This window comes from Diadema setosum, chromosome 9 (genome assembly GCF_964275005.1).
Source record: "Diadema setosum chromosome 9, eeDiaSeto1, whole genome shotgun sequence".
Taxonomy (NCBI): domain Eukaryota; kingdom Metazoa; phylum Echinodermata; class Echinoidea; order Diadematoida; family Diadematidae; genus Diadema; species Diadema setosum.
This window is the reverse complement of record NC_092693.1, coordinates 35747323-35772719: the sequence shown is the minus strand read 5'-3', so window position 1 is coordinate 35772719 and position 25397 is coordinate 35747323. Positions and strand designations below refer to the sequence as shown.

General features: G+C 36.7%; 1 protein-coding gene across 1 annotated transcript in view; it reads left to right on the top strand.

Moving 5' to 3' along the window:
• The window catches only part of LOC140233346 (sodium/hydrogen exchanger 8-like), a 44951-nt gene extending 20824 nt beyond the window's left edge, over positions 1-24127 (top strand). The window contains exons 8-14 of the mRNA XM_072313453.1: positions 12845-12961; positions 14521-14603; positions 15254-15365; positions 19502-19644; positions 20665-20727; positions 21839-21982; positions 23605-24127. Coding sequence (XP_072169554.1) covers positions 12845-12961; positions 14521-14603; positions 15254-15365; positions 19502-19644; positions 20665-20727; positions 21839-21982; positions 23605-23715 — 773 coding nt within the window. The 3' untranslated portion in view covers positions 23716-24127. The remainder of the gene's footprint in view (positions 1-12844; positions 12962-14520; positions 14604-15253; positions 15366-19501; positions 19645-20664; positions 20728-21838; positions 21983-23604) is intronic.
• The last annotated feature ends 1270 nt before the right edge of the window (positions 24128-25397 follow it).

Below are 25397 nucleotides of genomic sequence, written 5' to 3'. Positions count from 1 at the left end.
ATCAGTAAAGGCTGTATGAAGCCTATCGAGGCCGATTCCCTTACAAACAATAAATAGTACGCAATTTCCATCAAATATACATCAAGGAACAAAAACAACAAAGAAACATCACAGAAAAAAAAAGTGGCAAAATTATTACAATAATTACTCAATTGCACTTTGTATTAATAACATTTTATATTTACGTTTAAAAGATGACAGTGTTGGACTCTCTTTAATAAAAGTTGGCAACTCATTCCAGCATTTTGCTCCAGTGTATCTAATTGTAGTCTTAGAGAACTTATATCTGTAAAAAGGTAAACATATCTCGTTGGATCTAGTGTTGTAGGCATGGATTGCACTATTTGGGGTAAACGAATTATGGAACGTGACAGGTAAGACACCTTTAAAGTATGAAAACATAAATGTAGCCACTTGTAATTGCACAATTTGATCAATTTCAAAATTTTCAATTTCTTAAACAGTACTGCAGTGTGTGCAAACGGATCTACATTACAGAGTATTCTTATTGCACGCTTTTGTAACATCAAAACACGATTCAATAAATATAAAGAACTATGACCCCATATTATTGCACAATACGTTAAATGTGGGGAAATCATTGTATGATACATGGTTAATAGAATTTTTAAAGGAAATATATGTTTCAGATAATTTATGACACCAACAATTCTACTTATTTTGATACAAATATCATCAAAATGACCTTTCCATGTTAATCCATCATCAATTGTAACACCAAGAAATTTTACTCTGTTGACCTGCTTGATTGTGACATTACCTATAAATATTTGTAAAACATCTTCATCTATTACCTTATTTTTTGTCTTAAATACCATGTAACATGTTTTATCAATATTTATAACCAAACGATTTGCAGTAAACCAAGAATACACTTTCTGCATTTCTGAATTTATCATATTATTAACTTCATGCACATCCCGGCCTGAAAAAAATAGGTTTGTATCATCTGCAAATAATATGGAATATAAATTAGGGCTTACAAACTGCAAGTCATTAACAAAAAGCAAAAACAGAAGAGGACCCAGTACAGAACCTTGTGGAACGCCTGTATTCACATAACACAATTCTGATTTTGTATTATTCACAACTGTATATTGTATACGATTTGATAAATAACTTTTAAACCAGTTCAAAACATTTCCTCTTATTCCATAATATTCTAATTTCATAATAAGTATTCTATGATCTATACAATCAAATGCTTTTGTTAAATCTAAGAATATTCCGACCAAAAATTCATGATTTTCAAATGCATTTGATATTCTTTCCATCAATTTAAGTAGCGCCATATATGTAGAATAACCATGTCTAAACCCAAACTGCTGATGATACAAAATATTATTGCTGTCAATAAATGATATCAATCGAGCATAAACTAATTTTTCAAACAATTTAGTAAAAACTGACAACAATGATATTGGCCTATAATTTTGTAGCTGGTGTTTGTCCCCCTTCTTATAAACTGGAATTACTTTTGCTACTTTAAGTTGTCGTGGGAATATCCCACTTTCCAAAGATGAATTTAATATTGCACACAGGGGTTCCATTATAAAACATATTGATTTCTTGAATACATTGACGTGAATATCGTCATCACCAGGACTCTTATTTACTTTCAAATCATTGACAATAGTTAACATTTCCGATATAGTAATAGGCTTAAAAAACATAGATTGGCTATGGGAATTGCGCAGGTAAGTATAAACAGAAGCAGATGCATTGGACACTTCTGATACAATATTTCTACCTATTGCACAAAAATACTCATTAAAATGTGTTGCTACAGACACTGCAGAATCGATACACTGATCATTGACTCGTAGTCTAGTGGGATTTCTGAAAAAGGGCTCTCTAAAAAGGTGTTAGAGGCATTTTTGAGTAAAAGTTGGGAACCGGGCTATTTTACCTAATTTGAGTATGCTGAATCCGAAAAATCCGGTTCCCAAGCGAAATTCACTGATCTTGACCATCTAATTTGCATAAACAAAATGGCTGCCCAGCCACAGAAATTGTCAGTTTCAGACACGCATTTTCTAGAAATTCTTTGCAAACAAGCTTGAAAAAAGTGATTTGAAATCTTTGTACAGAGAATGGAATTAGCAATTTGAGTGATAAACGTTTCCCAGGTGGTAAATGGTATATTTCTTTCATAATTATGCAAATTACGACTGAAATATGCATATATATATATATATATATATGTATATTAACACTGGAAGAGTAATTTTTACATTTTTCTTTTTCTTGAGAGGCAAGTTAGGCACTAAATATGTAGACTTTAAGGTTTTGAGGGTTAGGAAAACTCCGGTTCCCAAGCGAAATTCACTGATCTTGACCATCTAATTTGCATAAACAAAATGGCTGCCCAGCCACAGAAATTGTCAGTTTCGGACACGCATTTTCTAGAAATTCTTTGCAAACGAGCTTGAAAAAAAGTGATCTGAAATCTTTGTACAGAGAATTGAATTAGCAATTTGAGGGATAAACGTTTCTCAGGTGGTAAATTGTATATTTTATTCATAATTATGCAAATTAGGACTGAAATATGCAGATATATAAGTATATAATAACACTGGAAGATTAATTGTTACAATTTTTTCTTGAATGGCAAGTTAAACACTAAATATGTAGACTTTCAGGTTTTGAGGGTGAGGAAAACTCCAGTTCCCAAGCAAAATTCACCAATCTTGACCATCTAATTTGCATAAACAAAATGGCTGCCCAGCCACAGAAATTGTCAATTTCAGACAAGCATTTTCAAGATTTTGTTTTTTGTTTTTTGCAAATGAGCTGGAAAAAGTGATTTCAATTCTTTGTACATAGAATGGAATTAGCACCTTGAAGGATAAACGTTTTTCAGGTGGTAAATAGTAGGCCTATATTTCTTTGAAAATTATGCAAATTAGGACTGAAATATGCAGATGAATATATAATTATTAACACTAAAGAGTAATTTTTACATTTTTTGTGAGAGGGAATTTAAAAACATTAGATATGTAGACTTTCAGGTTTTAAGGGTTAGATAAATACCAGAATCCCTTCTCAGTGGTATCAAAATAAATTGCAAATATTGTAATTGGTATGCACATCATAATGTATGCTTCATGAGTTTTTAATTTGTGCATGCAGTAATTCAATAGCCTATATACCCTGGTGGGATTTTATTTTTCAAATCCTGTAAAAAGGTCCTTTTGGATTTTTTTTTTAATTCAAGTTAGGAACCCGATTCTTAACCAAAATTGATTGCGCTAAGGCAAGAAAACAAAAACAAAACAAACAAAAAAGGGTCTTATTCAAGAGAATGACCTTTAACATCTAATTTGCATAATACATACAAAATAGCCGCAATATTGCGTAGTACATCGATAATCGCAAAACGAATTCATGAAAACTCTCTCTACGCGGATCATGACTCAACTTTTTATGGAGGGGGTGGAAAAATGTCATTGATCAATGCCATCGTGTTCATATGCAACATCCATTATTGTATTGTTCCAATATGCAAATCTGTAACATCAGCACAGAAATTCTATTTCCCAGTTAGCCAGAGCATGGTACTCTCATATATGATAACATATGATTATACATAGCAAGCATTCGTCTATAGGTTGAAATGGGATAGGTGGTTTTATAGTATTTTCTCTTGAGGCGTTTTTTTTTTTTCTTGCAAGTCGAAGAAAAACATCTTTAATATCACAACAAGCATTACTGATGCCCCAATGAATAAACAAAATATGTTGTAAGTCCGTTAGATGAAATCATATATTTTTTTTCTAAAGACTGGAGAAGGATCCAATGGGAAGTTAAGCTTGTAGAATAGCCGCGATCACACACTGGCAAAAGATCAAAAAGTTTAAGATCGCGATCTCCAAGATCTCAAAAAACGCGGTCAGATTGGCAAAATATCGAAAAGTTTAAGATCGCAATCTTTAAGATCTTAAAGTTTTTCAAGTGCGTGTGACTGCAAACTTTCCGCGAAACTTCCCACTACAGGGATATTTCATTTTATAATGCCATCCCCGCCAAACTTCTCGGTCTCTTGCCAGTGTGACCGGACAACAAAAGATCGCGAAGACTTCACGATCTTAAACTTTGCGATCTTTTGCCACTCTGACCGCGCCTTGTCATGATAATCTTAAATAACGATATTACAATAGCAGTGAGGGAGAGGAAATGAAAAAAAAAAGACGTGTGGCATACATCTACCTAGATTTGATCCTTCTACATCTGTTCAAAGAATGTAACTTAGTCAACTTCAAGACAGTTTGAACTCTGAAATTGCCTCGGCCAGTGCAGTCTGCGAAATAAGGGGTTTACACCTTCCTGGTCCTTTTTTATTTTGTTTTCAATATGCGTGGATAACATACCGCCAGTGATAACCACCAGGTATTGATGCATTTCAATTTATTCTTAACTGGACGACACCACGTTCCCTTGTGTGTCTGACTTCTGATATATCTCACGAGGTGTGATTCAGATCATAGAAATCACATTCTTAGCAAATAGGCCTCTAGCTTTAAGGACCAGTGGTTTGTAAAAACTAATGAATACTGAATACTCATTAGGAACCATGTTACATACAAAAGATTCCACATCGTATCAGACGTAAATGGTCGCCATTTACATGAACATGAAGTTACTTTTGTTCCCTGGAGAGATAACATCGATCCGATAGCTACCTCAAAGAGACCTTTCTTCCGTAGATGCTGGAGTTGTGTTTTTTCAGTCAGACTGATACTGACAGTAGCACTCTTAGTAAAGCAAGTGATCAAGGACTCATAATCATCAAGGATGCTGCTTGTGCGAGAAGAAAACTAAAGGATTCCAAGACATGGTTGTTATCAGTCGTCTTTATAAGAATAAACTTATATTCTATTCAAAAGATGCATCACACAAGCTCCTTTGACACACACAAAAAATTATGTTCCGCCATTTTACCGACAAAAGTAAACTGAACGCTCGCGGAAGCAGATCAACGACAATACTCCTGAATAAAAAGGAAAGAAAGAAGAAAACCTGCTCACTGTGCCAGACCTGATCTTTCTTCACCTTTAGATAATGGGTGGGAACGTTTTGATCTGGCCTACAGCCTGTACAACTGATGTATCTAGCTCCAATCCTGCAAAGTTGCCTTGAGATGATTTCATTTGCATGCGAAAGCAATGCAGAACGTTTCGATGCAAATGTCACAAATCAGGCCTACGATGTTCAGCAGCGTGTGCATGTTAGCAACAGTGTGATGATGCAAACCTTGCATGAATGTATAGATCAATTAAGCTCGATTGAGAAATAGACTTTTCGACTCAGATTATGTTTCTTCGACAGCGAAAATATAAAGGTGTTGATGACTGAAGAATTACAAAGTCATCCTTATTTTCTGTTTCCGACACTGTCCGGAGATACCAGGATTTTTTTTTTTTTGACCCTGAAGAATGGGTGAAGAGATAGATAAAAAAGCCATAAATCATGTTCGCAGACGAGATTTATGAAAGTTGCCAGACTTGCAGATTGAAACTGCAGATTGAAAATAATTATAAACCAATTTATCCAATGAAAACGACAAAGTACAGGGAAGGATAAAGTGACCTTGCACTAATCTATAGGGTAATGTATAGTGATGTGATTGCCCGATAACTAAGATAGCAAAAACTTGTTTTTTGGTAAATATGGACAGAAAATGGGTAAATATTTGCATAATTTATTATGCGAATGAGATAATAGAGGTGTGTTGGTTAGTAGTTGCAGTTAATTTTTGTATCTCTTAATCACACCAGGAATCATTAACAGGCCTTGATGTAATCTGTTATGAAACATATTCATATATTGCGGCATGCGTTGAAGAATCTTGAAACCTGCCTGGTCTACGGCCTCTTGAATACCAATTTGCAAACATATTTCCGTAAGTTATTCAGTTCTTCTTTATTGATTGATTCCAGTACTTGATTTACCTCGAACTCTGACGACACTATGATGTGCAACTTGTTTGCCCGATAACTTAGCTGTATTTCAGTACGCCAGGTACATTTTGATAGCAAGACTTTGTTTTAGGGAATATATTCATAGAAATGGCCAACTATTTGTATAATTCATTATGCAAATTAGATTATTAGGGCATTTCTAATAGCTGTTTTTTCTTGTATCTCTTTGTCACAAAAGAATCATCAATTTAGGTCTTGATATGATCACTATAATGATTGAGATTCCTATATCGCGGCAATGTGTTGGGGAATCTCGAAGCCTGTCGTAGTATAGCCTCTTGCATAACAATTTGCATACGTAATTGAAAATTTATTGTTGTATTTTTTTTTCTGAATTGGTTGATTCCAGTGCTTAATTTTACTCGGACTCTGATGACACCATGTACACTTTGTTTGACCGATAGCATATCACATTTCACTACGCCAAGGTACATTTTGATAGCAAAACTTTGTTTTAGGGGAAAATATGTTGAGAAAATGGAAAAAAATTGCATAATCTATTATGCAAATGAGATGCGTGTTTTATTTTAATACTTGAAGTTGGTTCTTGTATCTCTTTATCAGACTAGGAATCGTGAACCGGTCGTGATACAATGATGACTATGATAAGAATTATGATTCAGATTCATATAATTTATTGCGGCGATGCGTTGTAGAATCTAGAACCCTGCCAGTTATGTATCCTCTTGTATACCAATTTGTATAGATATTTGCATAAGTGTCATTCAACTCTTATGAATTGATTGATTGCAGGACTTGATTGGACTCTGACGACACCACGTACTTTTTGTTTGCCCGATAACTTGTTAAAATGATTAAAAACAGAAGTGAATAAGTATAGGTAGGGCTACTATACATATGCGGTGAGGTAATGCATTGCTGTATCAGCGGCAACTCCTAATTTGCATATTTCACTTCTTAATTTGCATATAATAAGTGATAGTTCTGAACAATAACGACCTAGCTATTGTCTCCGCACCTTAATTTCTAAAATTATTACTATTTCTGCATGTCTATGGAGATTTCATGAAAATTAGATCATCGAAATACCTTAAAAAGCGATGGATTGGCGGCCATTTTGTTTATGCAAATTAGATGCTCTTAGACTCAAAATTCCGCTTGGGAACCGGAATTTTTGGATTCAGCGTACTCGAATTATACAAAATAGACCGGTTCCCAACTTTTACTAAAAAATGCCTCTAACAGTCATATTTTCTCCAAATCCCACTAGACTATTGCAATGATTCAATATGGTTATTCTGCCTTTGTTTATTCATTACATCATTAATAAGAGACCATGTTTTCTTTAAATTCCCACGCACACAACTAAATTTCCTGTAATAATACTCACGCTTCCTTTTACGTATTTCCTTATTAACTAAATTCCTATACTGTTTAAATTTCTGTTCATTGGTGGCAGTACGATTCCTGAGATACTTACGATATAATAAATACTTCTTTTTACACATTTTTGTAAGCGTGCTATTAAACCATGGTTTGTCATTCCTTCTCACTCTGTGCACACATCTTTGTAGCGGAAAACACTTATCATAGAACAGGAGATATTTGGCAAGAAAGGCATCGAATTTATCATCTACATTGTGCATATTGAGGATGTACTCCCAGTTACACGTATAAAGCATATTACAGAAATACTGTATAGATGGGTCATCAAAGACACGTCTAGATCTGTTGCCTTCAATGTTGCTGTAAAAGTTGCATCTTATAATAGTAAATATCGGTAAATGATCACTAACATCACATGTAAATATCCCGGATATGACAATACTCTCTAGATTATTCACAAAAATATTATCTAGAAGTGTTGATGACTGTGTTGTTATTCTAGTGGGTTTTGAAATTACCGGAGAAAATGAATATGATGAAAACATGTCGATGAAAGCATCAACAGTCGACACAGATGACAATAAATTTACATTAAATTTACATTTTTTTTTTTGTAATGATACTGATAATTAGGAATCATATATCAAGGTCTCATTTTATTGCACAATGTCCTTGTTGGGACATCTTACAGCACATTTGAAGTTGTAGGTGTGGTGGAGATAGAAATTTTCGAATTAATTTTCGAATTATTTTGCTTTTTTTAGCATGCATATCTAGCCTCACCATAGTTTTTAATGATAGAGCTCCCATGTGCCAATATCTTTGTGTTTAGTATATTTTATGATGATGATGAGATTTTTTTTTGTAATGATACTGATAATTAGGAATCATATTGCCAGTAACTTGTCAAATGATCATGATGTGAAGAGAAATTATCTTCTTCCAGCTCAAGGAGAAATTTGATAGGAAGAGAGAGAGCGAGAGAGAAACAGAGACGGTTAGAATGTAAGCCGCACAAAACAAGATAGAACATCTATGCCTTCAGGCCAAGCTTAAAAGATGCACCAGATGATATACTTTTTACAATTTGTGAGGGAAATTTGTCCCAAAGCAGTGTTTCTATTGTTTCAAAGACTTTCATCACCCTATGAGGTTAACAATTTATTACAGCACAAGCAGACCAGTGTGTGAGGATTAAAAAGCTTTTTATTCATAGTCTTTTCTTCCCATCTGTAGGGCCTATGTATTGATTCTTTTTCTTTCTTTTTTTTTCATATCTGTACATCCTACAAGTACTTTGAAGCCCATATCATTATGGGATGTACATCTGAATAGTCACTGCCTATTCAGTAATTCTGTGGAGACTGTAAAATGTTCTTCCTGAGTGAAATAGAAAAATATCTATATCTTCTTTCTTTATTGACTGCATATAAGAAAGTTGCTATCAAAATAATGAAAGTACGGTGAGAGGGGAACAATGATTGTCGAAAGCCAATGGAACACATTGAGCATGCCTAATGCTGGGGCACCAGGCAATGTCATGGGAAAATTCAACCAGTGTGTGTTATGATACTTGAATACTGTTCTGCAGCATGAGATCAAATGACTCACACTTCCCTATAGAGTAGTTTCTAATCTTGGAGACTAAATTACGTTTGAAGATGATGACGTAAGTTCCTTCATCAAACATTATTTTCTGGGTTGAATGTCACTCTTAGGTACTTAAAGACACAGACTCAGATTTTTCATCCTGTGTTTTTAATCTAAAAAAAAAAAAAAAAAAAAAAAAAATCAACACGCACGCACAATAAGAGACCAAAAAAGATAACAAAATCAACAAATTTCGGGTACATGACAAATTGGTGCTGGCATTTAATGTTACTTTTTGTATTAGGTAATCATGACTTGATATCCAATCTTCACTTACACTGTCTGCTAGAAAGTGACTTAACCTGTTGTGTGCTTTAAGTGCCAGTTGGCACCGAAAACCCATGGATAGCAGTCTACACACTAATTGATTGTCAAGGATCCCTGACATAGAAGGGGTTAAAGGCATAGTTTACCACCTGTAGATGAAACAAAAAGCCAGCATTAGTGCTTTAAAATAGTTCTAAAATGTGAGTTAGGGATAGAAACAACCACTAAAAAAATTGTAATCCATATAATCTATGTTATTAAGTGTTTTGAAATACACAAAATGCGAACAATTGTTATAATAAAAATGTTTCCAGACTAAACCGTCTACATATGGTTTAATAAGAAAACTACTGATATCTACTTATATTTTAGGCTTTATTGTGAAAATTTTATATGGTAGGGTGTTATGTGATACAACAGACCTACACATATGCATCACTTAAATCACTGCTCCCAAAGGTAAACAGGACCTTTAACACTCTTACGACCAGCAGCTCAAAACTTTAAGGACAGTGAATACACTCATGTTGCTGTTATGACTGACAAAAGTTAATGAGAAATTGATTTTAGGCAAAGAGCATTCAGTTTGGGATTAGTTGTTTGCTCCATACAAATATTTACTCAGTATTACTTTATTCATTTGTTCATGCATATGGCATTACATGCCTGCTTAATATCATCGAGAGCAAATCACAGGTGGCCAATATCATTTGCCTGCGTACTACACACAGGGCCTTCATTTTGTGTCCCAGCTATCAAAGGGGATGGCTATTAACTGATCAGTGGGAATCAGTGGGAATGCTGGGGGATGATTGTTCCAATCCTTGTGGGATTCATTCAAGAGTACATTATATATCTATTGTTGTGTGAAAATTATTTGCTTCAAAATGGTCTCATATTCAAGTAATGTGCAGTTTAATCGCCCTGTCACTGTACAGGCATGCTAATCTGGAAACATTAAACTGCACATTACTTGAATATGAGACCATTCTGAAGCAAATAATGTTCACACAACAATAGATATATAATGTACTCTTGAATGAATCCCACAAGGATTGGAACAATCATCCCCCAGCATTCCCACTGATTCCCACTGATCAGTTACTAGCCAGCCCCTTTAAAGGTAAAGCTTTGCAAACGCTCTGTGTAATTGAAATCTTTAAATCATATTGATTAATAATATGATTTCTGTTTTATGTACTGTATAAATTGTTATTTTCACGAATTTCGCAAATCACAGTTGGATCGCGAATTTAACAACACGCGAAATTGTCTCCATGCGCTTTGCTGATATAGCATTAATGTAAGTGTCGGCATTGATTCGTGAAAACAACATCTCACGAAAATGTCAATGACCTCATCATTCGTGAAAATATCTGTACGCGAAAATAACATCGTATACAGTATATGTTCACATGAAGTTTGATGTTGTTAACATTTTACTTCAGCTTTTCGATATGAGATTTCAAAAGAAAACCTGTTTTGAAGTAAGCCATGTTCAGACGTATTTCTAGTCGTAGTAAAATTTTATGGTGCAGCAATTAAGATTAAAATTTATACTTATCTTACCACACCCTATGTCCACACAACGGTCATGGGAAGAAACTCCGACCAATTTACCACGGCCTTCGCGGGGATCACCGCATGATCACCTTGGAGAGTCAGTGTAATTTCCGGAAGTGGTAGCGCCTCGCACGTCGACCATACGATTGTTTTTTACCAGCGGCATTTGTCTTCGCCATACTTGTTGATGAGAATTTCTGAGCGCTATAATATTCCATAGCTTCTTCGTCGCAATTGGCTAGGTTAGAATTGTACTGCACGCGCACGTGTACTCGCAAAATGTCAACATTGCGATTTGACCCCGGAAATTTTACCTAGGTCGTAAGGTATGTAAGTTCATAGATACTCTGGTCGGAGGAAGAGGTTGTGGTAAGTTCTTCCGACCGGAGGAACTTACCACAACCTTGTACAGACGGGCACTACTCCGACCAAGCTTCCTCTGACCCTTCCTCCGAAGTTACTCCAACCAAAACTGCCCCCGTCTGAACACAGCTTTAGTCTTGATTGCTAATGTATTTTTACTCTTGCAAATCATAATGATGACTCCATATTTATCATGACACTTTAGATTTGATAATGGATATTTAATTGGTCGTAAAGAAAAACATAAATGGAAAATATAACAAAATAAACTGTAGCTATGCCCTTCACAAAGATTCCCTGAAGGCCTGTAACTAAAAATCTGTTGATGTGGTAATCACTGAGCATACTTCACCTGCCGGTATTTTACAGCAAAGACTTAAACAGTCTTTGTGGCCAGAGCACAATTGCAATCAATAAAGCATACAGAAGTACAAATGTGTGCACTTAACACTTCATTCAAGTTAATGAGGTTAGTTTGTAACTTTTCAACGGTATGGTAAATATTGTACTGGTGATACTGATCGGTGCAGTTCACACCATATGAGGGATTTTTTTTTTTCCTAGCACAGTTTCCTGGCAAGCGTGTCTTTCCTTGTAGATTAGTTTGTAGTTTGCTGTTAGAGGCAAGTCCAGGAAATAATAGACTTTGCCTTTTCTGAGTAATCAGCTTTTCATACCTTGTCAATCATGTGTAACCACTGTGTCATATTGGCAAGATGGTCTGCAGACCTATTGGGAGAAAAATGCACAGTAGTGGAGGCATACCAGTCGCCTTTTAGTTGAAATTGAAGTCTTCACAATTTCTATTATAGTTACTGCTGTATTGCCAAAATCTGTCACAAATCTTAAGTGTAGGCTCAAAGCTTGAAATCCACCATCATCAAAATGCTTTAAAGGGATTGTATAGTTTTGGTTGAGACCTAATTTCAGGTTTCTAACATTTTTTGGTGAGATAATGAGAAACCTCTTAAGAAATATGAAAGAGCATGTAATTCCATGAGGAATTCAACGTTTATTTGATGAAAATTGGTTTTGAAATGGCTGAGATATCCAAAACAGATTGATTCTAATGAAGTGTGGGACCCACACTTTTCTACGATCGCTTTGTTTTACTTTGTTTTTGGATGTTTCAGTCATACCAAACCCGATTTTCTTTAAATAAACTTTGAATTCCTCTTAGAATGGTATGTTCTGTACTATATATGTCATAAGTGTTTTCTTGGTATCTCGCTAAAAGTTAAAAGCCCAATTCTCATCTTCACCAATACTGTACCATCCCTTTAATAGATTGGATGGAAAGAATTGAGCTCCCCCCCCCCCCAATGAAAAAGGGATGGGGAGAGACAAAAAGAATGATGCTCTTGTGTGGGGACAGCATTGTTCCTTATGCCATCAGAAACAAACAACAACAAAAAAAGCTTTTCTTGTAACTAGTTGTCCATGGATGTCTTCATCAAATATACTGATTCTGAAGTTCCACATCCATGGGCTTGAAAATCAGCAGAAAGTTATTTTCTAAAGTGATTTATGAATTTTTAATTGAGAGGACTGCACTGTCATACATGAATCAAAATGATAGCATTAGGATGTTGAAAGTTTTTGTCTATCTTTTATTTAAATCAACTTTGCCATTATTTTTTTTGTCCATGCAGGCATTATGGCCATCCTGTTCTGTGGGATTGTCATGTCGCACTACACCCATTACAACCTGTCGCCGGTCACACAGATCAACATGCAGCACTCTTTCAGAACCATGGCCTTTCTCGCCGGTAAGACAGAAAACAGCAGCAATAATAACAAAAATAAACCACCGTTGTAGTGGAGTAACAGGTAACTGAAAAATAGGGTAGATAAAGCATTTTATTTTTTTTTCCATGGAGCATACATAAACGTACATGTATGTGCTATGCATGTGTGTCATTGAGTGAAATATGCAGTAATAAGGGCATGGATATCGCCTAAACAAGTGATATTGGGCGTGCTCACAAAAGAAAGAGGAGATAAAACTTCCGCTGAAACTACTCGAAGCACATATTTTACGCCAGTATAAATGACTGTCGGAATACTGTGGTACTGAGTGTTACTGACCTGTACAATTATGTACACTGTACAAATCCTTATTGATTTAGGTCTGTATTAAGGTCTGTGATATGAGACTACGCAAGGTATTTTTATGCCTCCGACAACGAAGTGGCCGGAGGCATTACAAGGCTGTATGTTTTCGGGTTGTCCGTTCGTCCGTCCGTACGTCCGTTTCGTTTTATTTTTGTCAATATCTCAAGAACCGTGTGGTGGTTTTACATCAAACTTGGTATGAGGGTATATCCTGGGGGGATAATACTTTGTTTGGATTTTAGGGTCACGGGGTCAAAGGTCAAGGGTGAAAGGTCAAGTGAAAATGTTAAAATTTAACTTTTTTCTCCATATCTCTCAAATATTTCAAGATATATCTTCATGGAACTTAATATATATGCATGTACTGACTGACAGTGATCATTTTGGGTATTTATAGGTCTTGGGTCAAAGGTCAGGGGGTCAAAGGTCGAGGTTAACTCATCAAATTGTCATTATTTCCCTCTCATCTATGCAATGCCTGTAGAATTTTTCCTTGAAACTTAGTGTATGCATGTATTACCCAATACAGATTCTCTTGGAAGTTTCTTGTCGAAAGGTCAAAGGCCAAAAGGTCAAAGGTCAAGAGGAAGTGCTAAATTTTACTTCTTCTTTAACTTTAAAAAGGTCAAAATTGGGTACAAATCCCTAAATACCTACACTCTTATTAGACAGTATAGCCATTCATCCAAATAAACCTAGTTCAAGGAAAGTGAACATTCAATGCATTTGTGACAAACCTGTCATTTTTAATATTTTGCCAGTTATGTGAAACTGTCATCACACATTGTGAAGACATTGTGCTATAGGCCTATTCGGAGAACCATGCATTATGGCGGAGGCATACCAGTCGCCATATCGACATTTCTAGTTGGCAATGCCTCTAGTTTGGTACTGAATGACTGCATTTCCTCTAGTACTCTGTGATACATGTTTGGTATATCCTGATTTGATACACCTTGACATTGGTGAAAAAGACTCTAAAATCTTTCAATTTGGCAGAATGTGTGTTATACATATTCATACATATCAGCCGTGGTAAGCAAGTATCAGTTGTGCAAAGAGTTAAAGGTAGCATTCATGATGTGATATTGTTATATCCCTGCAGTAGGTGTTGACATTATTGTCAATAAAGTTTTTTTAATGAATGCGACAAGTTGGTATAAGAATACCAATCCACTTCTCCTTTTTCTTTCACTGGCTTGAATCCTTGTAGAAACTTGCGTGTTTGCGTATCTCGGAATGGCCATTCCAAGTTTCAACCACAGATTTGAGACGGCTTTGGTTCTCTGGAGCATAGTGAGTAATTCATTCTATTTCTGAACCTTGTATTCTAAGAATTGTCCATCCATTATCACAAATGATGGGCAGAAAAATGATACCTGCATCACAGATTTAGCCCGGTGTTGTTGTGCACATAGATCCTACCGGTAAATTAAAGATAACATGGGAAGTCAACGTATTACATTTCTTAAAGAAAGCCACTATCATATTTGGCTGAAGCAATTTGCAAATACAAGTATGCTTATTTGTGTATGATCATTCCTGCATAATATTGACAGTGTAGTGACCAAATTTAAGGTAGAAATAATGAAAAATGATAAGAATTGTGGACACACAAGAAGCAAGTGTATATCATTTTTACAGCATGTCATAGTACAAATAGAAAATGGATAAGAATAATCATCTACATAAGAATTGTTGTGGTTAGCAAACCAAATTGGAATCTCGCACAACATAAACAATCGTTTTTTACTTCTTCTTTTTTTTTTGCGACAAAAATGAAGAAGAAAGAAATATGACTATGTACAAGGCTTTGGCATCTTTCTTGTTACCTTCACCCTACAGAGTACACTGAGTGAAGATGTGTACAATTTGTGAAGTGAATTGTAGTGATTCGACTCAGATTCACTGCTTTATGGTGTTGTACCATATCTTTCTTATCCCAGGTTCTAATTCTGCTTGGGAGAGCTCTTAATATATTCCCACTCTCCTTCCTCTGCAACAAATTCCGGGAGCACAAGATCACCTTTAAGATGCAGTTTGTCATGTGGTTCAGTGGTGAGTTCTCATATATGTCTCAACTAAAGTGCTTAGTCCCATATGATCAATATTTTGTAGTGATGCAAAGCTTTTAATGAGGCATCTACATTGTAGTTCTGAAACTTTGCCACCACTCAGTGTGATGCTCATCCTTTGTTGGATTCATATAGGAAATTATTAACGGTGTAGTGATTTGAAGCACTTAAAGGACAAGTTCACTTTAACATATGTGTGGATTGAGTGAATACAGCATTACCAGTAGAATACATCAGTGAAAGTTTGAGGAAACATTGGACATTCTGTTCAAAATCTATCAATTTTTGAAGTTTCAATGCTGCCATTGCTGGATAAGACTACTACAGCTTGTGATATCACATGCATTAAGATTACATAAGGAAAAAGAAAGAATATTCAACATATTTTCACTTTTCTGGCATAATAAAAGAGCACCTCACTTGCCTGGTTCAGAATGCAGGGGGAATGATATTGCTCTTAAAATACAACAATAACAAGTTGATGGAATGTGCACTCCTCTCCCCCCCCCCCCCCTCCCCCCCAAAGAAAAGAATTTTTTTGGGTGAATTTTTAAGTATATTTTCTTGTATACCATTCTACTCATCCAGCAATGGCAGCACTGAAACTTTAAAAAAAAATCATAACTTTTGAACGGATTGTCGGATTTTCCTCAAACTTTCACTGAATGTGTTCTACTAATCAGGGCCGGCGGAGCGTTTTCAAAAGTGTGGGGGCCCACTTCCGGCTTTCATGAGCTAACAAGCAAAAAAAAAAAAAAAAGGGGGGGGGGGTCTTCAGCTCATCTCTCCCCTTCCATTTCCGGGTTTCTTCACGTACTTACGTACTTCCGGGTTAAAGAAAGTGTGGGGGCCCAAAGTGATGACACCTTATGTATTCCTTTGTGTGGTGCACAAAAAGTGTGGAGACACGAGCCTCCACGGCCCCCACGGTTCCGCAGGCCATGCTAATATTGCTGCATTCACTCAATCCGTACATACATAAAAGGTGAACTTGTCCTTTAATCATTATGCCTTTGACAGAGACTATGACTCTTGTGTTCACATGTCTGGATTTTGCCTGTAGTGCCCTCCATGCATCTAAGTACCTCATTAGTGGGAGGTTGACATATGGTACGGGTGTCACATTACAAGTAAAGTGATCACATATCCACCAAGCGTGCATATTATGCCCTGTGTATGTGTTTCCCTAGTGGCAATGCAATGTGCTTTCTAAATGTTTTCAAGAGATTATTCTCTATTTAATTGATATTTGTGATATCATACTATAATTTTAGCAACGTTTGTCTGTCTGTCTGTCTGTTTGTAATGCTACTCCTCCCAGGTCCTTGGTCCGATCTCCATCAAACTTAGTGGGTGGATGCAGGTTGACCGCGAAATTGCCCTTGAGGGGTTCATTTTCAAAAAGGTCAAGGTCACTGGGGTCAAAGGTCAAATAACTTTTAATTTTCGTCAGCTGCAATCAGACACCCGATAGAGGGTGGTATGTAGGCCTACTTATATGGGGATTCCCCCAAAATATAATCAGACACCCGATAGAGGGTGCTATGTAGGCCTACTCAGTGCCGTATATAAAGAGAGTCTGGCCAACTGCTAATTTGGACCCAATGTCGTTACCGCGCGTATTACGCGTTACAGGGTTAGCGTGTACACTCAGACGTAACAAAATAACCAAGCCAAATAAGGGGTAGTTAACAATGGGCACTGCGTATGAGTGCACTTCAGTAACGACATGGCGCCTGTAGATCACGGGACCAGCTTTTAACCAATCACAGGCTTCAAAACACATAAGCCAAAAACCGAGTTGGCCAGACTCTCTTGATATACGGCACTGGGCCTACTTATATGGGGATTCCCAGGTGTACGCCTACTTATGCTTCAAGCAAGTTCATCATCATGGGTCATCATAGGTGATTTTTATTTAATAGTTTAATCCAATTCAATTCAATTCAATGTTATTCAAAAACCAAATATAAATAACAAGATGAGCAAGTTTGGCCAAGATCGGACCAAGGAGTAGCGCAAACAGTTATTTGATCTCCGTAGACCCATAGAGGATTTCTGGCACTCCACGGGTACATTGACTAGTATTACTAAATGTGGGTTAGAAAGACAAAACAAAGCTGTGGATGCTGAAAGTAAAGACTGTCGTGAGAAAGTAGATAAATACATAAGAATGGGAAGTAATGAAAGATAGAGTAAGAAATTACTGAAGAGACATTAACTTACCGCTTACTACCATTGCCCCGTGATAGTAAATTTTCAAGGTATTGTGCACTTTCATATTAAAGACAGAAATTTATAAGTATGGAGTTATTGCAAAATATGCACATACTCCAATGTGGCATGTTACATAAAGGAGTTAATGACAAAGAACAACGAAAAATGCAAATTAATTTCTTAGTATATACACTGTAAGTTACGTCTTTCTCACAAAATATGCACGGTTGATGACAAGGAACAAACTTCAAAGAAAAATGGCAAATGAATTTCTCCTATGTTCAGAAGTCGAATTCTACATCATGTTCGAATGAAATGTTTAAGTGCAAACTACCTTTACTAGTGAATGATGACACATAATCATAGTGTCTACTCTACGATATCTTGTCAATGATATCTTCTGTATAATATCTAATCGACTTGAAGATATCTAATGGTGTCCTGTGAAAGCATATATCACCAAATGCCATTTAACTCTGTCTGTCTGTCTGTCTGTCTGTATTTTTTGTTTTCTGTCTACTTTATTCCTAACCGTGTCTCTCTCTTTTCAAATCATTCAGTCCCTTGATATTTCCATTTATATTCCACATACTAAGAATCTTGCTATACGATTGGTCAAGAGCCGATCACGTGATGAATTGTAGTTTTGTCCATCACATCACCTGAGAAGAAAAGTTCGTTACACTCTATGTTGATAGTCCCTTTTGTTTCGCTGATCTCTTCAGTCCATACAGTCCTAACGCGAGATGAGTACGCGCGAAATAAAAGTGCGTTGCACTGTGGACTATCACATTAACTAGGTCAAATGATAGTCCACAGTGCAACGCACTTTTATTTCGGTGCCGCACGCGGTGCACAGAGCAATTCGTTGTTTTGTCATCTGCGCGCATACGCCTAAAGTAAACTACGTAGCCTAAGCCCTAAGGATACCTAAAGACAGCTTAACAGTTTCAGATGTGGAATAAAATGGGAATATCTAGGCCCCTAGATGTGGAATATAAAGCAAGTAATCAACTTTTAGTTTCAGGCAATGAGACAAACTATCACTTCCTCGGCGATCTGAATGTGTACGCTATCTTTCCTCAGCTGCGCTTCAGGAAGATAGCTACATCCAGATCGCCTCGGAAGTGATAGTTTGTCCCATCACCTTCTCCAACGTTGATTATTTGCCTACTTTATGTCTGTCTGTCTTTCTTGCAATGTACTAATAATTGTGTCTGTCTCCATTTATATCTCTCTTTTACTGTTCTCCATTTACTGTAAAAGTGGATATTTTCGCGCGACTAATTTTTCGCGCTTGGCCAGGTAAGAAGAATTTTGCATGTTTTTAATTCCGCGGAACCAAGACATCAGCTACTGGAACATATGGCACGCAAAATATTTGCATGCTTTTATTTTCGTGCTAGCTTCTGGTCGCGCGAAAAGCGCGAAAATTTCAACACCGCGAAATATTTTCACTTCTACAGTGTATGACTTTCTCACTCACTCACTCTTCCTGTCTTCATCTGTCTGTCTGTCTGCCTGTTTGTCTCTCATAGTCTGTGTGACTGTTGCTGTCTCCACTTTATATCACTGTCATTATCTTTTGTCTTTTCAGTCTTTCTCTGTCTCCCTGTCTTCATCTGTCTGTCTGTCTGTCTGTCTCCATCCCACTCACCCCCCTCTCTCTTTCTCTTTATGTAACTGTTACTGTCTCCATTCATCTGTCATTATATTTTGTCTTTCTCACTATTTGTCCATCTACCTGCTGTCAATGTCTGTCTGTCTGTCTGTCTGTCTGGCTGGCTGGCTTGCTGGCTGGCTGTGTGTCTGTTAATGTCTCTCTGTCTGGCTGGCTGGCTGACTGGCTGTGCATCTGTTAATCTTTCTATGATCTTGATCTCTCTCCCTACCCCCTTCCAGGATTGAGAGGTGCTATTGCGTATGCACTCAGTATGCATCTTGAGTTTGGCAACGACACGAGACACGTCCTGGTCACCACAACACTGACCATCGTCCTCTTCACAGTACTAGGTCTCGGCGGGTCCACCCTACCATTGTTGAAGGTACATTTGTACCCTGATTTTACCATAATTCCGTAGTACACCTGTTTTTTAGGTCCACCTTACCTTGTATAGCTGTGAGCAAATTTGTTATGGAATGACCAAGGAGGTACTAGGCAAGCTCGCCTAGTACCTCCTTGGAATGACCATATTCAGAGATTCCGCCCTATTTCAGGATCAACATTATCTCTTCTAAAAATAAATTTGCATCATGGAAAGACTTATGTTAATTTTACCATATCTCCAGGTCCATTTGACTGTTATTATGAGTAAATTTGAACCATGATTTTCATATTCCACCCTATTTCAGGAACCTCTACTTTCTGCTGTTGAAAGGTCCATTGCACCATACTTCATGAATCTTCTCATATAATACATCGTAGATGCTGATCTAGAGTTGTCTATTAAGAGCTCATGACTCTTGGCTAAGCTCAACAGTAGTTCATGGCTACCATATCAGAAGTGCACCAATCCAAGCTCATTGTAGGGTTTCAAGGACATTTTGTAAATTGTATGTAAACTGATATTACTCTTATTGTGTTTATGTGTGCACATCTTCTCTATCTATTGGTCTATCCACATATCTATCATTCTTTTCTATGGGAATGTATATATTCCTCCTGGAACTACATGGCTGAAGATCATTCCAGTAGGAAAATATGAATTGTACACAGCTTTAGAATTGCATTTTGATGTCAAGTGAAACAGGGGACTGATATACAATTATCAAAATCATTTTACATAGGAGAACAAACCTTACAGATGTATGATTTAGAAGATCGGCGTTGAAATGCATTTTTTTTTTAATTTACTGGAGCATCACTGTAGCTGAGATTTCTTTTCCTGCTGAATACTGCACAAATCAAAGTAGAATATTGCTGTTTGTAGATATAGACTGATTTTATAAATATATCAGTGTTTTTGAGAAAGCTAGTTCATTTAGTATATGTGATTTTGAGCTCTGTATCTTTGTTCATTTGATATTATCTGTTTATCTGTTATTATGCTTGTGTCCTTTATCAGTGTATCGGAGCAGAGAGTGGCAAATCGAAGAAAGAAGTTTCCCTTAGTAAGACAGAGGAGATGGTAAATATATTTATTCACTTTAATTTATTTTCATAAAAGCATTATTAGAATCTTAAGTTGATGGCACTCACTGCATTTAGCTTCATTTTTATAGCTTGGCAGAAAGATTACGTTTCACGGGTGTGTATTGGAAAGCACCCATGGCAAATGCATCCTATAGTGATAAAATCATTCTTCTCATGGCAACTATTATAAATACAGCTTTTGCCATTTTAAGATGAGATATTTATTGATGCTCAGATGAATCAATGATAATGTGATAATGATAAGAATAATGAAAATAGTTCTAGCGATGATAATGATGATTGGGATTTTGACAGGAGAAATAGGATTATTTTTCGTAATCTCCGTTGTTCGTTAATTTGAGAGATCCCACTCGCACGCAGGCGCAGTCAATTCATTCGTAGCGTGTGTTTCTTAGCAGTCAAGTTGCCATTTTGAGCTCGAAATCTCGCCGTTTTTCTGTCACTTTTCGATCCGTCGCGTTCAAGTTTTCGGGGTTTTCATAGGTTATTTTATCTCCCTGATCTTTTGGTGTGATTATTTTGACAGAAGAAATAGTAATAGTGGTTGTACTAGTAGCAGTAGTAACAATAGTAGTAGTAGTAGTGTAATGATAACATTATTATTATCATTATCATCATTATCATCATCATTATTATCATTATCATTATTATTATTATTATCATTATTATCATTATCATTATTATTATTGTTATCATCATCATTATTATTATCATTATTGTTATTATTATTATTATTATTATTATTATTATTATTATTATTATTATTATTATTATTATCATTATTATCATTATCATTATTATTATTATCATTATTAATATTGATAATGATAATGATAAAGATGATAACAATAGAAGAAGTAGTAGTAGTAGTAGTAGTAGTAGTAGTAATAGTAATAATGATAATGATAATAATGATAGCAATATTAACAACAGAAATGACTCTATGGATGATTATTGTGATACTGCTGCTACTACTTCTACTGATTATGATAATGTTATTCGTAAAGAAGATGTTGACTTTGGTGATTATGTCATTGATAAAATCCAGCTAAAAATAAAAAGCATTTTGAAATTATCAATTACAGGGAAGTGCCCTAGATGCAGAGCACCTATCTGAGCTGACAGAGGAGGAATACGAAGTCAACTATGTCAAGCCTGGTCTGAAGGGATTCCTGAGATGGGACACCAAGTACTTAACACCTTTCTTTACCAGGCGGTTCACAAATAAGGTGAGTTTCGGGGGAAGAGGATGGCATTGTTTTTTACCCACTTGAGGTAACATTCCTTAGCTTGTACACCTTTCACACTCAAGATGTAAGCTGCTCCTAAACCATACACAAATGAGGCGAGTTTGGATGGTTGAGGATGGTCTTGTTTAAACTTCTTGGCCCGAATTCACGAAAGTGGTTTAAACCTGGTTTAAAACTAGACCATGGTACAAAGTTAGACCATGGTCTAAAATAAGCGTGAAATAGGCGTACCTTGGACATGCGCGTATCAACGCGCGTTTGTTACTGGATGTCTGTTGGTGTACGCAATATGTCAATTATGTCTATGCAGAAGAAATTTGCATAAACCATGGTTTGAATTTGTACCGCCTTTATGAATTCATGCCCTTAAGGTGACACTCCTTAGCTTCTACACCTTTCATGTACCAGGTGTAAATTGCTTCTTCTCCTTTTTCAAATGAGATGAGTTGGTCGTTAACCCTAAAAAGACTGGGGGGGGGGGGCCTAAAAGGCCCCCCCCTCGACATTTCGCGCGATTACTCTGCAACACGCAATGCTCTCGCCGCGATGCTCTATGACTTTTTTATTTTCAAGTTTCCCGCACATTTTGACACCAAATTTGTGACGCCCGGGGGTACGGTTCCGAAGTTACATAACATTTTGTACGTGCATGTGAGGCCGAAAATGGCTCAAAAATGTGATTTTGTGCACAAAGTCAATGCAAAGTGAGTTTTTTCACATGGTTCATATAAATATGCTTATTTTTGCTCTCAATGGCTGAAATTAATTTGTTTTAGGAGTATTATGCTTCAAAAGGTGTCTGCCACAAATTTTGTTTAAGAAAACAACAAAAACAAAGGGTCGAAAAAACAAGGAAATACATAAGAAATTCATAAAACAATAAGATAAATAAGAAATTGATTTTGATACCAAATTTTTTTTCAAGTGCATTTGCTAAGAATGCCACAAAGAATAATTAGACCAAAAATGAGCACTTTTGGAGCTTTATTTACTGATTTAGATCAAAGAATCTGATTTCTCGCATAAATTAGCATAATTAATCAAAATAAAATAAAAGAAGACTATTTTTGGAAAATTTAAATATACGATCTTGTAGATTACATCGCACACTACCATTGTGCAAATTTCCGCGGCGATCACGCGATCCATGGCCGAGATCTTAAGGGGGGGGGGGCCCTTTAGGGCCCCCCCCCCCCCAGTCTTTCGAGCTACCAAAATAGCCCAGTCTGTTTAGGGTTAAAGGTAGGTTGTCATTTTTGCATGCCCTGTAAGGCACCATCCTTAGTGCTACGTATTTCATTAAAGATGCAAGCTTCACTAACCTGCACTACCATTTACAAAACAGTTGCTGTTTGGATCATTTGCTTTATCCAATTTTCATTCTGTTTTCAAAAATGTATAATTTCTATGGTATACTTATAGAGAAAATTCAAATATCCGTAGTCATATTGAACATGTTAAGTGACCTTTCCAGTTTTTAATAACACCATGTACATCATTTCAATGCAATATACCGGAAAATTCTTGGAAAGTCTTGTTTCTGATCTGCAAAAACGATAATGATTCTAATCTTCACCCATCTTGATTTTCATTGGTCACAGGAGCTCAGAGATGGGCGGGTCCAGATGAGGCAGCTGACGAATCGGTGGTACTCGGAGGTCAGAGGCCCCGCCTCTGACACGGAGGATGAGACTGAACTTATCGGAAACTGAGCTTGGCATCAGTTTGGCATGTGTCTGTGGACATTGGGATGAGACGACAGTCCCATTATGTGGTGCACTTTGTTGAGAGGATGTACTCACATACAGCACATCTCCAGTTTGGGATCTCCATGGTAACGCACACCACACCGGAAGAAAGGAATGCATCTCATGATGTAGAGTTTAGCGATTATCATCCTGGCTAGTGAGAATGCTGTCGACCATCCCCGAGCACAGGGTCATGTTTGATAACTCACCGATGGAACTTGGCCAAAGCAAAAGGATCTATGCAAATGATTTTAATGGGAAGAGCTGAAAGTGATGCAATTAGTGTTGAGCTTGGAGTGAAATGTTGTGTTGGTGAACAACTCAATCTAGAGACATAAGGGTGTCATCTTTTTCTCCCCAGATCAGTGCAACATGGACTATGTACTTCTCATATAGTGCTCTATTGCAAGTTTTAGCATCAAAGGATTGTTTGCTTTTTGAAATTAAGAAAATCTGCAATCATATGGTAATGTGTGTTTTTAACAAATTTTCCATTACTCTGTTGTGATGTCAATGTTTATCCCAAACAATAGAGAAAATAAGGGTGTTATTGGATATTGCAGCTGATTCCAAGGTTATAATGAACATAAAGAAGAAATCATATTCAGTATAGGATGAGGAGATCAAATGTAAGGTTTGTTAGTACATATAAAACCTGCAAAATGTCTAAGTATTTATTATAGAGCATTGTTCACTATGCCTTATGGTTGAGTGTTTGTGTTAGTGTTTGTGTGCCTGTTTGTACGTGTGTCTGTGGTGGGGGGGGGGGTATATGTAATGTCTTCAGATATGTGTACCTCATTAGCAACAAGTAGTGTCTGAGAGCTGACAAGACATATCTTTTGGTGGAAAACAATATTTTTACCTTTCCTGCAATAGACATGGATGAAGATGCAATCATGGAAGAACAATATTTTCCATAAAACCTGCAGTATTTTGAGAACACAGTATGAAATACTGCAACAAGGGAACAGTCCAGATCTCTGTTAACATCTTTGCAAATTAAATGATTTTAATATGTTTATCTGTTTGCTCTGGTTTCCAGCATAAAAACCAGGATACCCTCTTTTTAAACATTTCATCCAGTCCTTTCGTGGAGGTGTCATGGCTAAGTGGATAAGCGCGCTAATCTCTGACTGACATAAGCCTTGTATGGGTTCGTGGGTTTGAGCCCAGGTTTGCCCTTCAGCAAGGCACTTTGTCCACATTGCTGCTCTCCACCCAAGCATATAAATGGGTACCAGGTAGGACTTCAAAGTTTATGTTGGTTGATCAGCATGTGCACGCCTGTAAAATGGCTGCGACTGGCTGGAATGCTCCCCAGGGAGTGGAGAGTGAGCACTGTCAGTGCTGGTTGGAAATAATGTATCCAGTGCATTGAGATACTTAACAAGTGTGAAATCTAGCTATATCAATTATAATTATTATTTGTACTGCTGCCGTTTGCTATGCTGAGTTTCCTGATTTGTAGGGTTGGAGATGCTCTGTGTCTTCTTATAGGATTGGCAAGTCTTTAGCGTGCTGATTGTAGTTCTCAGTCTGCTTACGTTGTTGGATCTTCATCTTCTTTTTCTCTCCTCTGAGGGCCTTTGGGCCTTGTGGTTTCAGGAGGTTGGATGACGTGGACAGTATGTAGTGTTCATGTT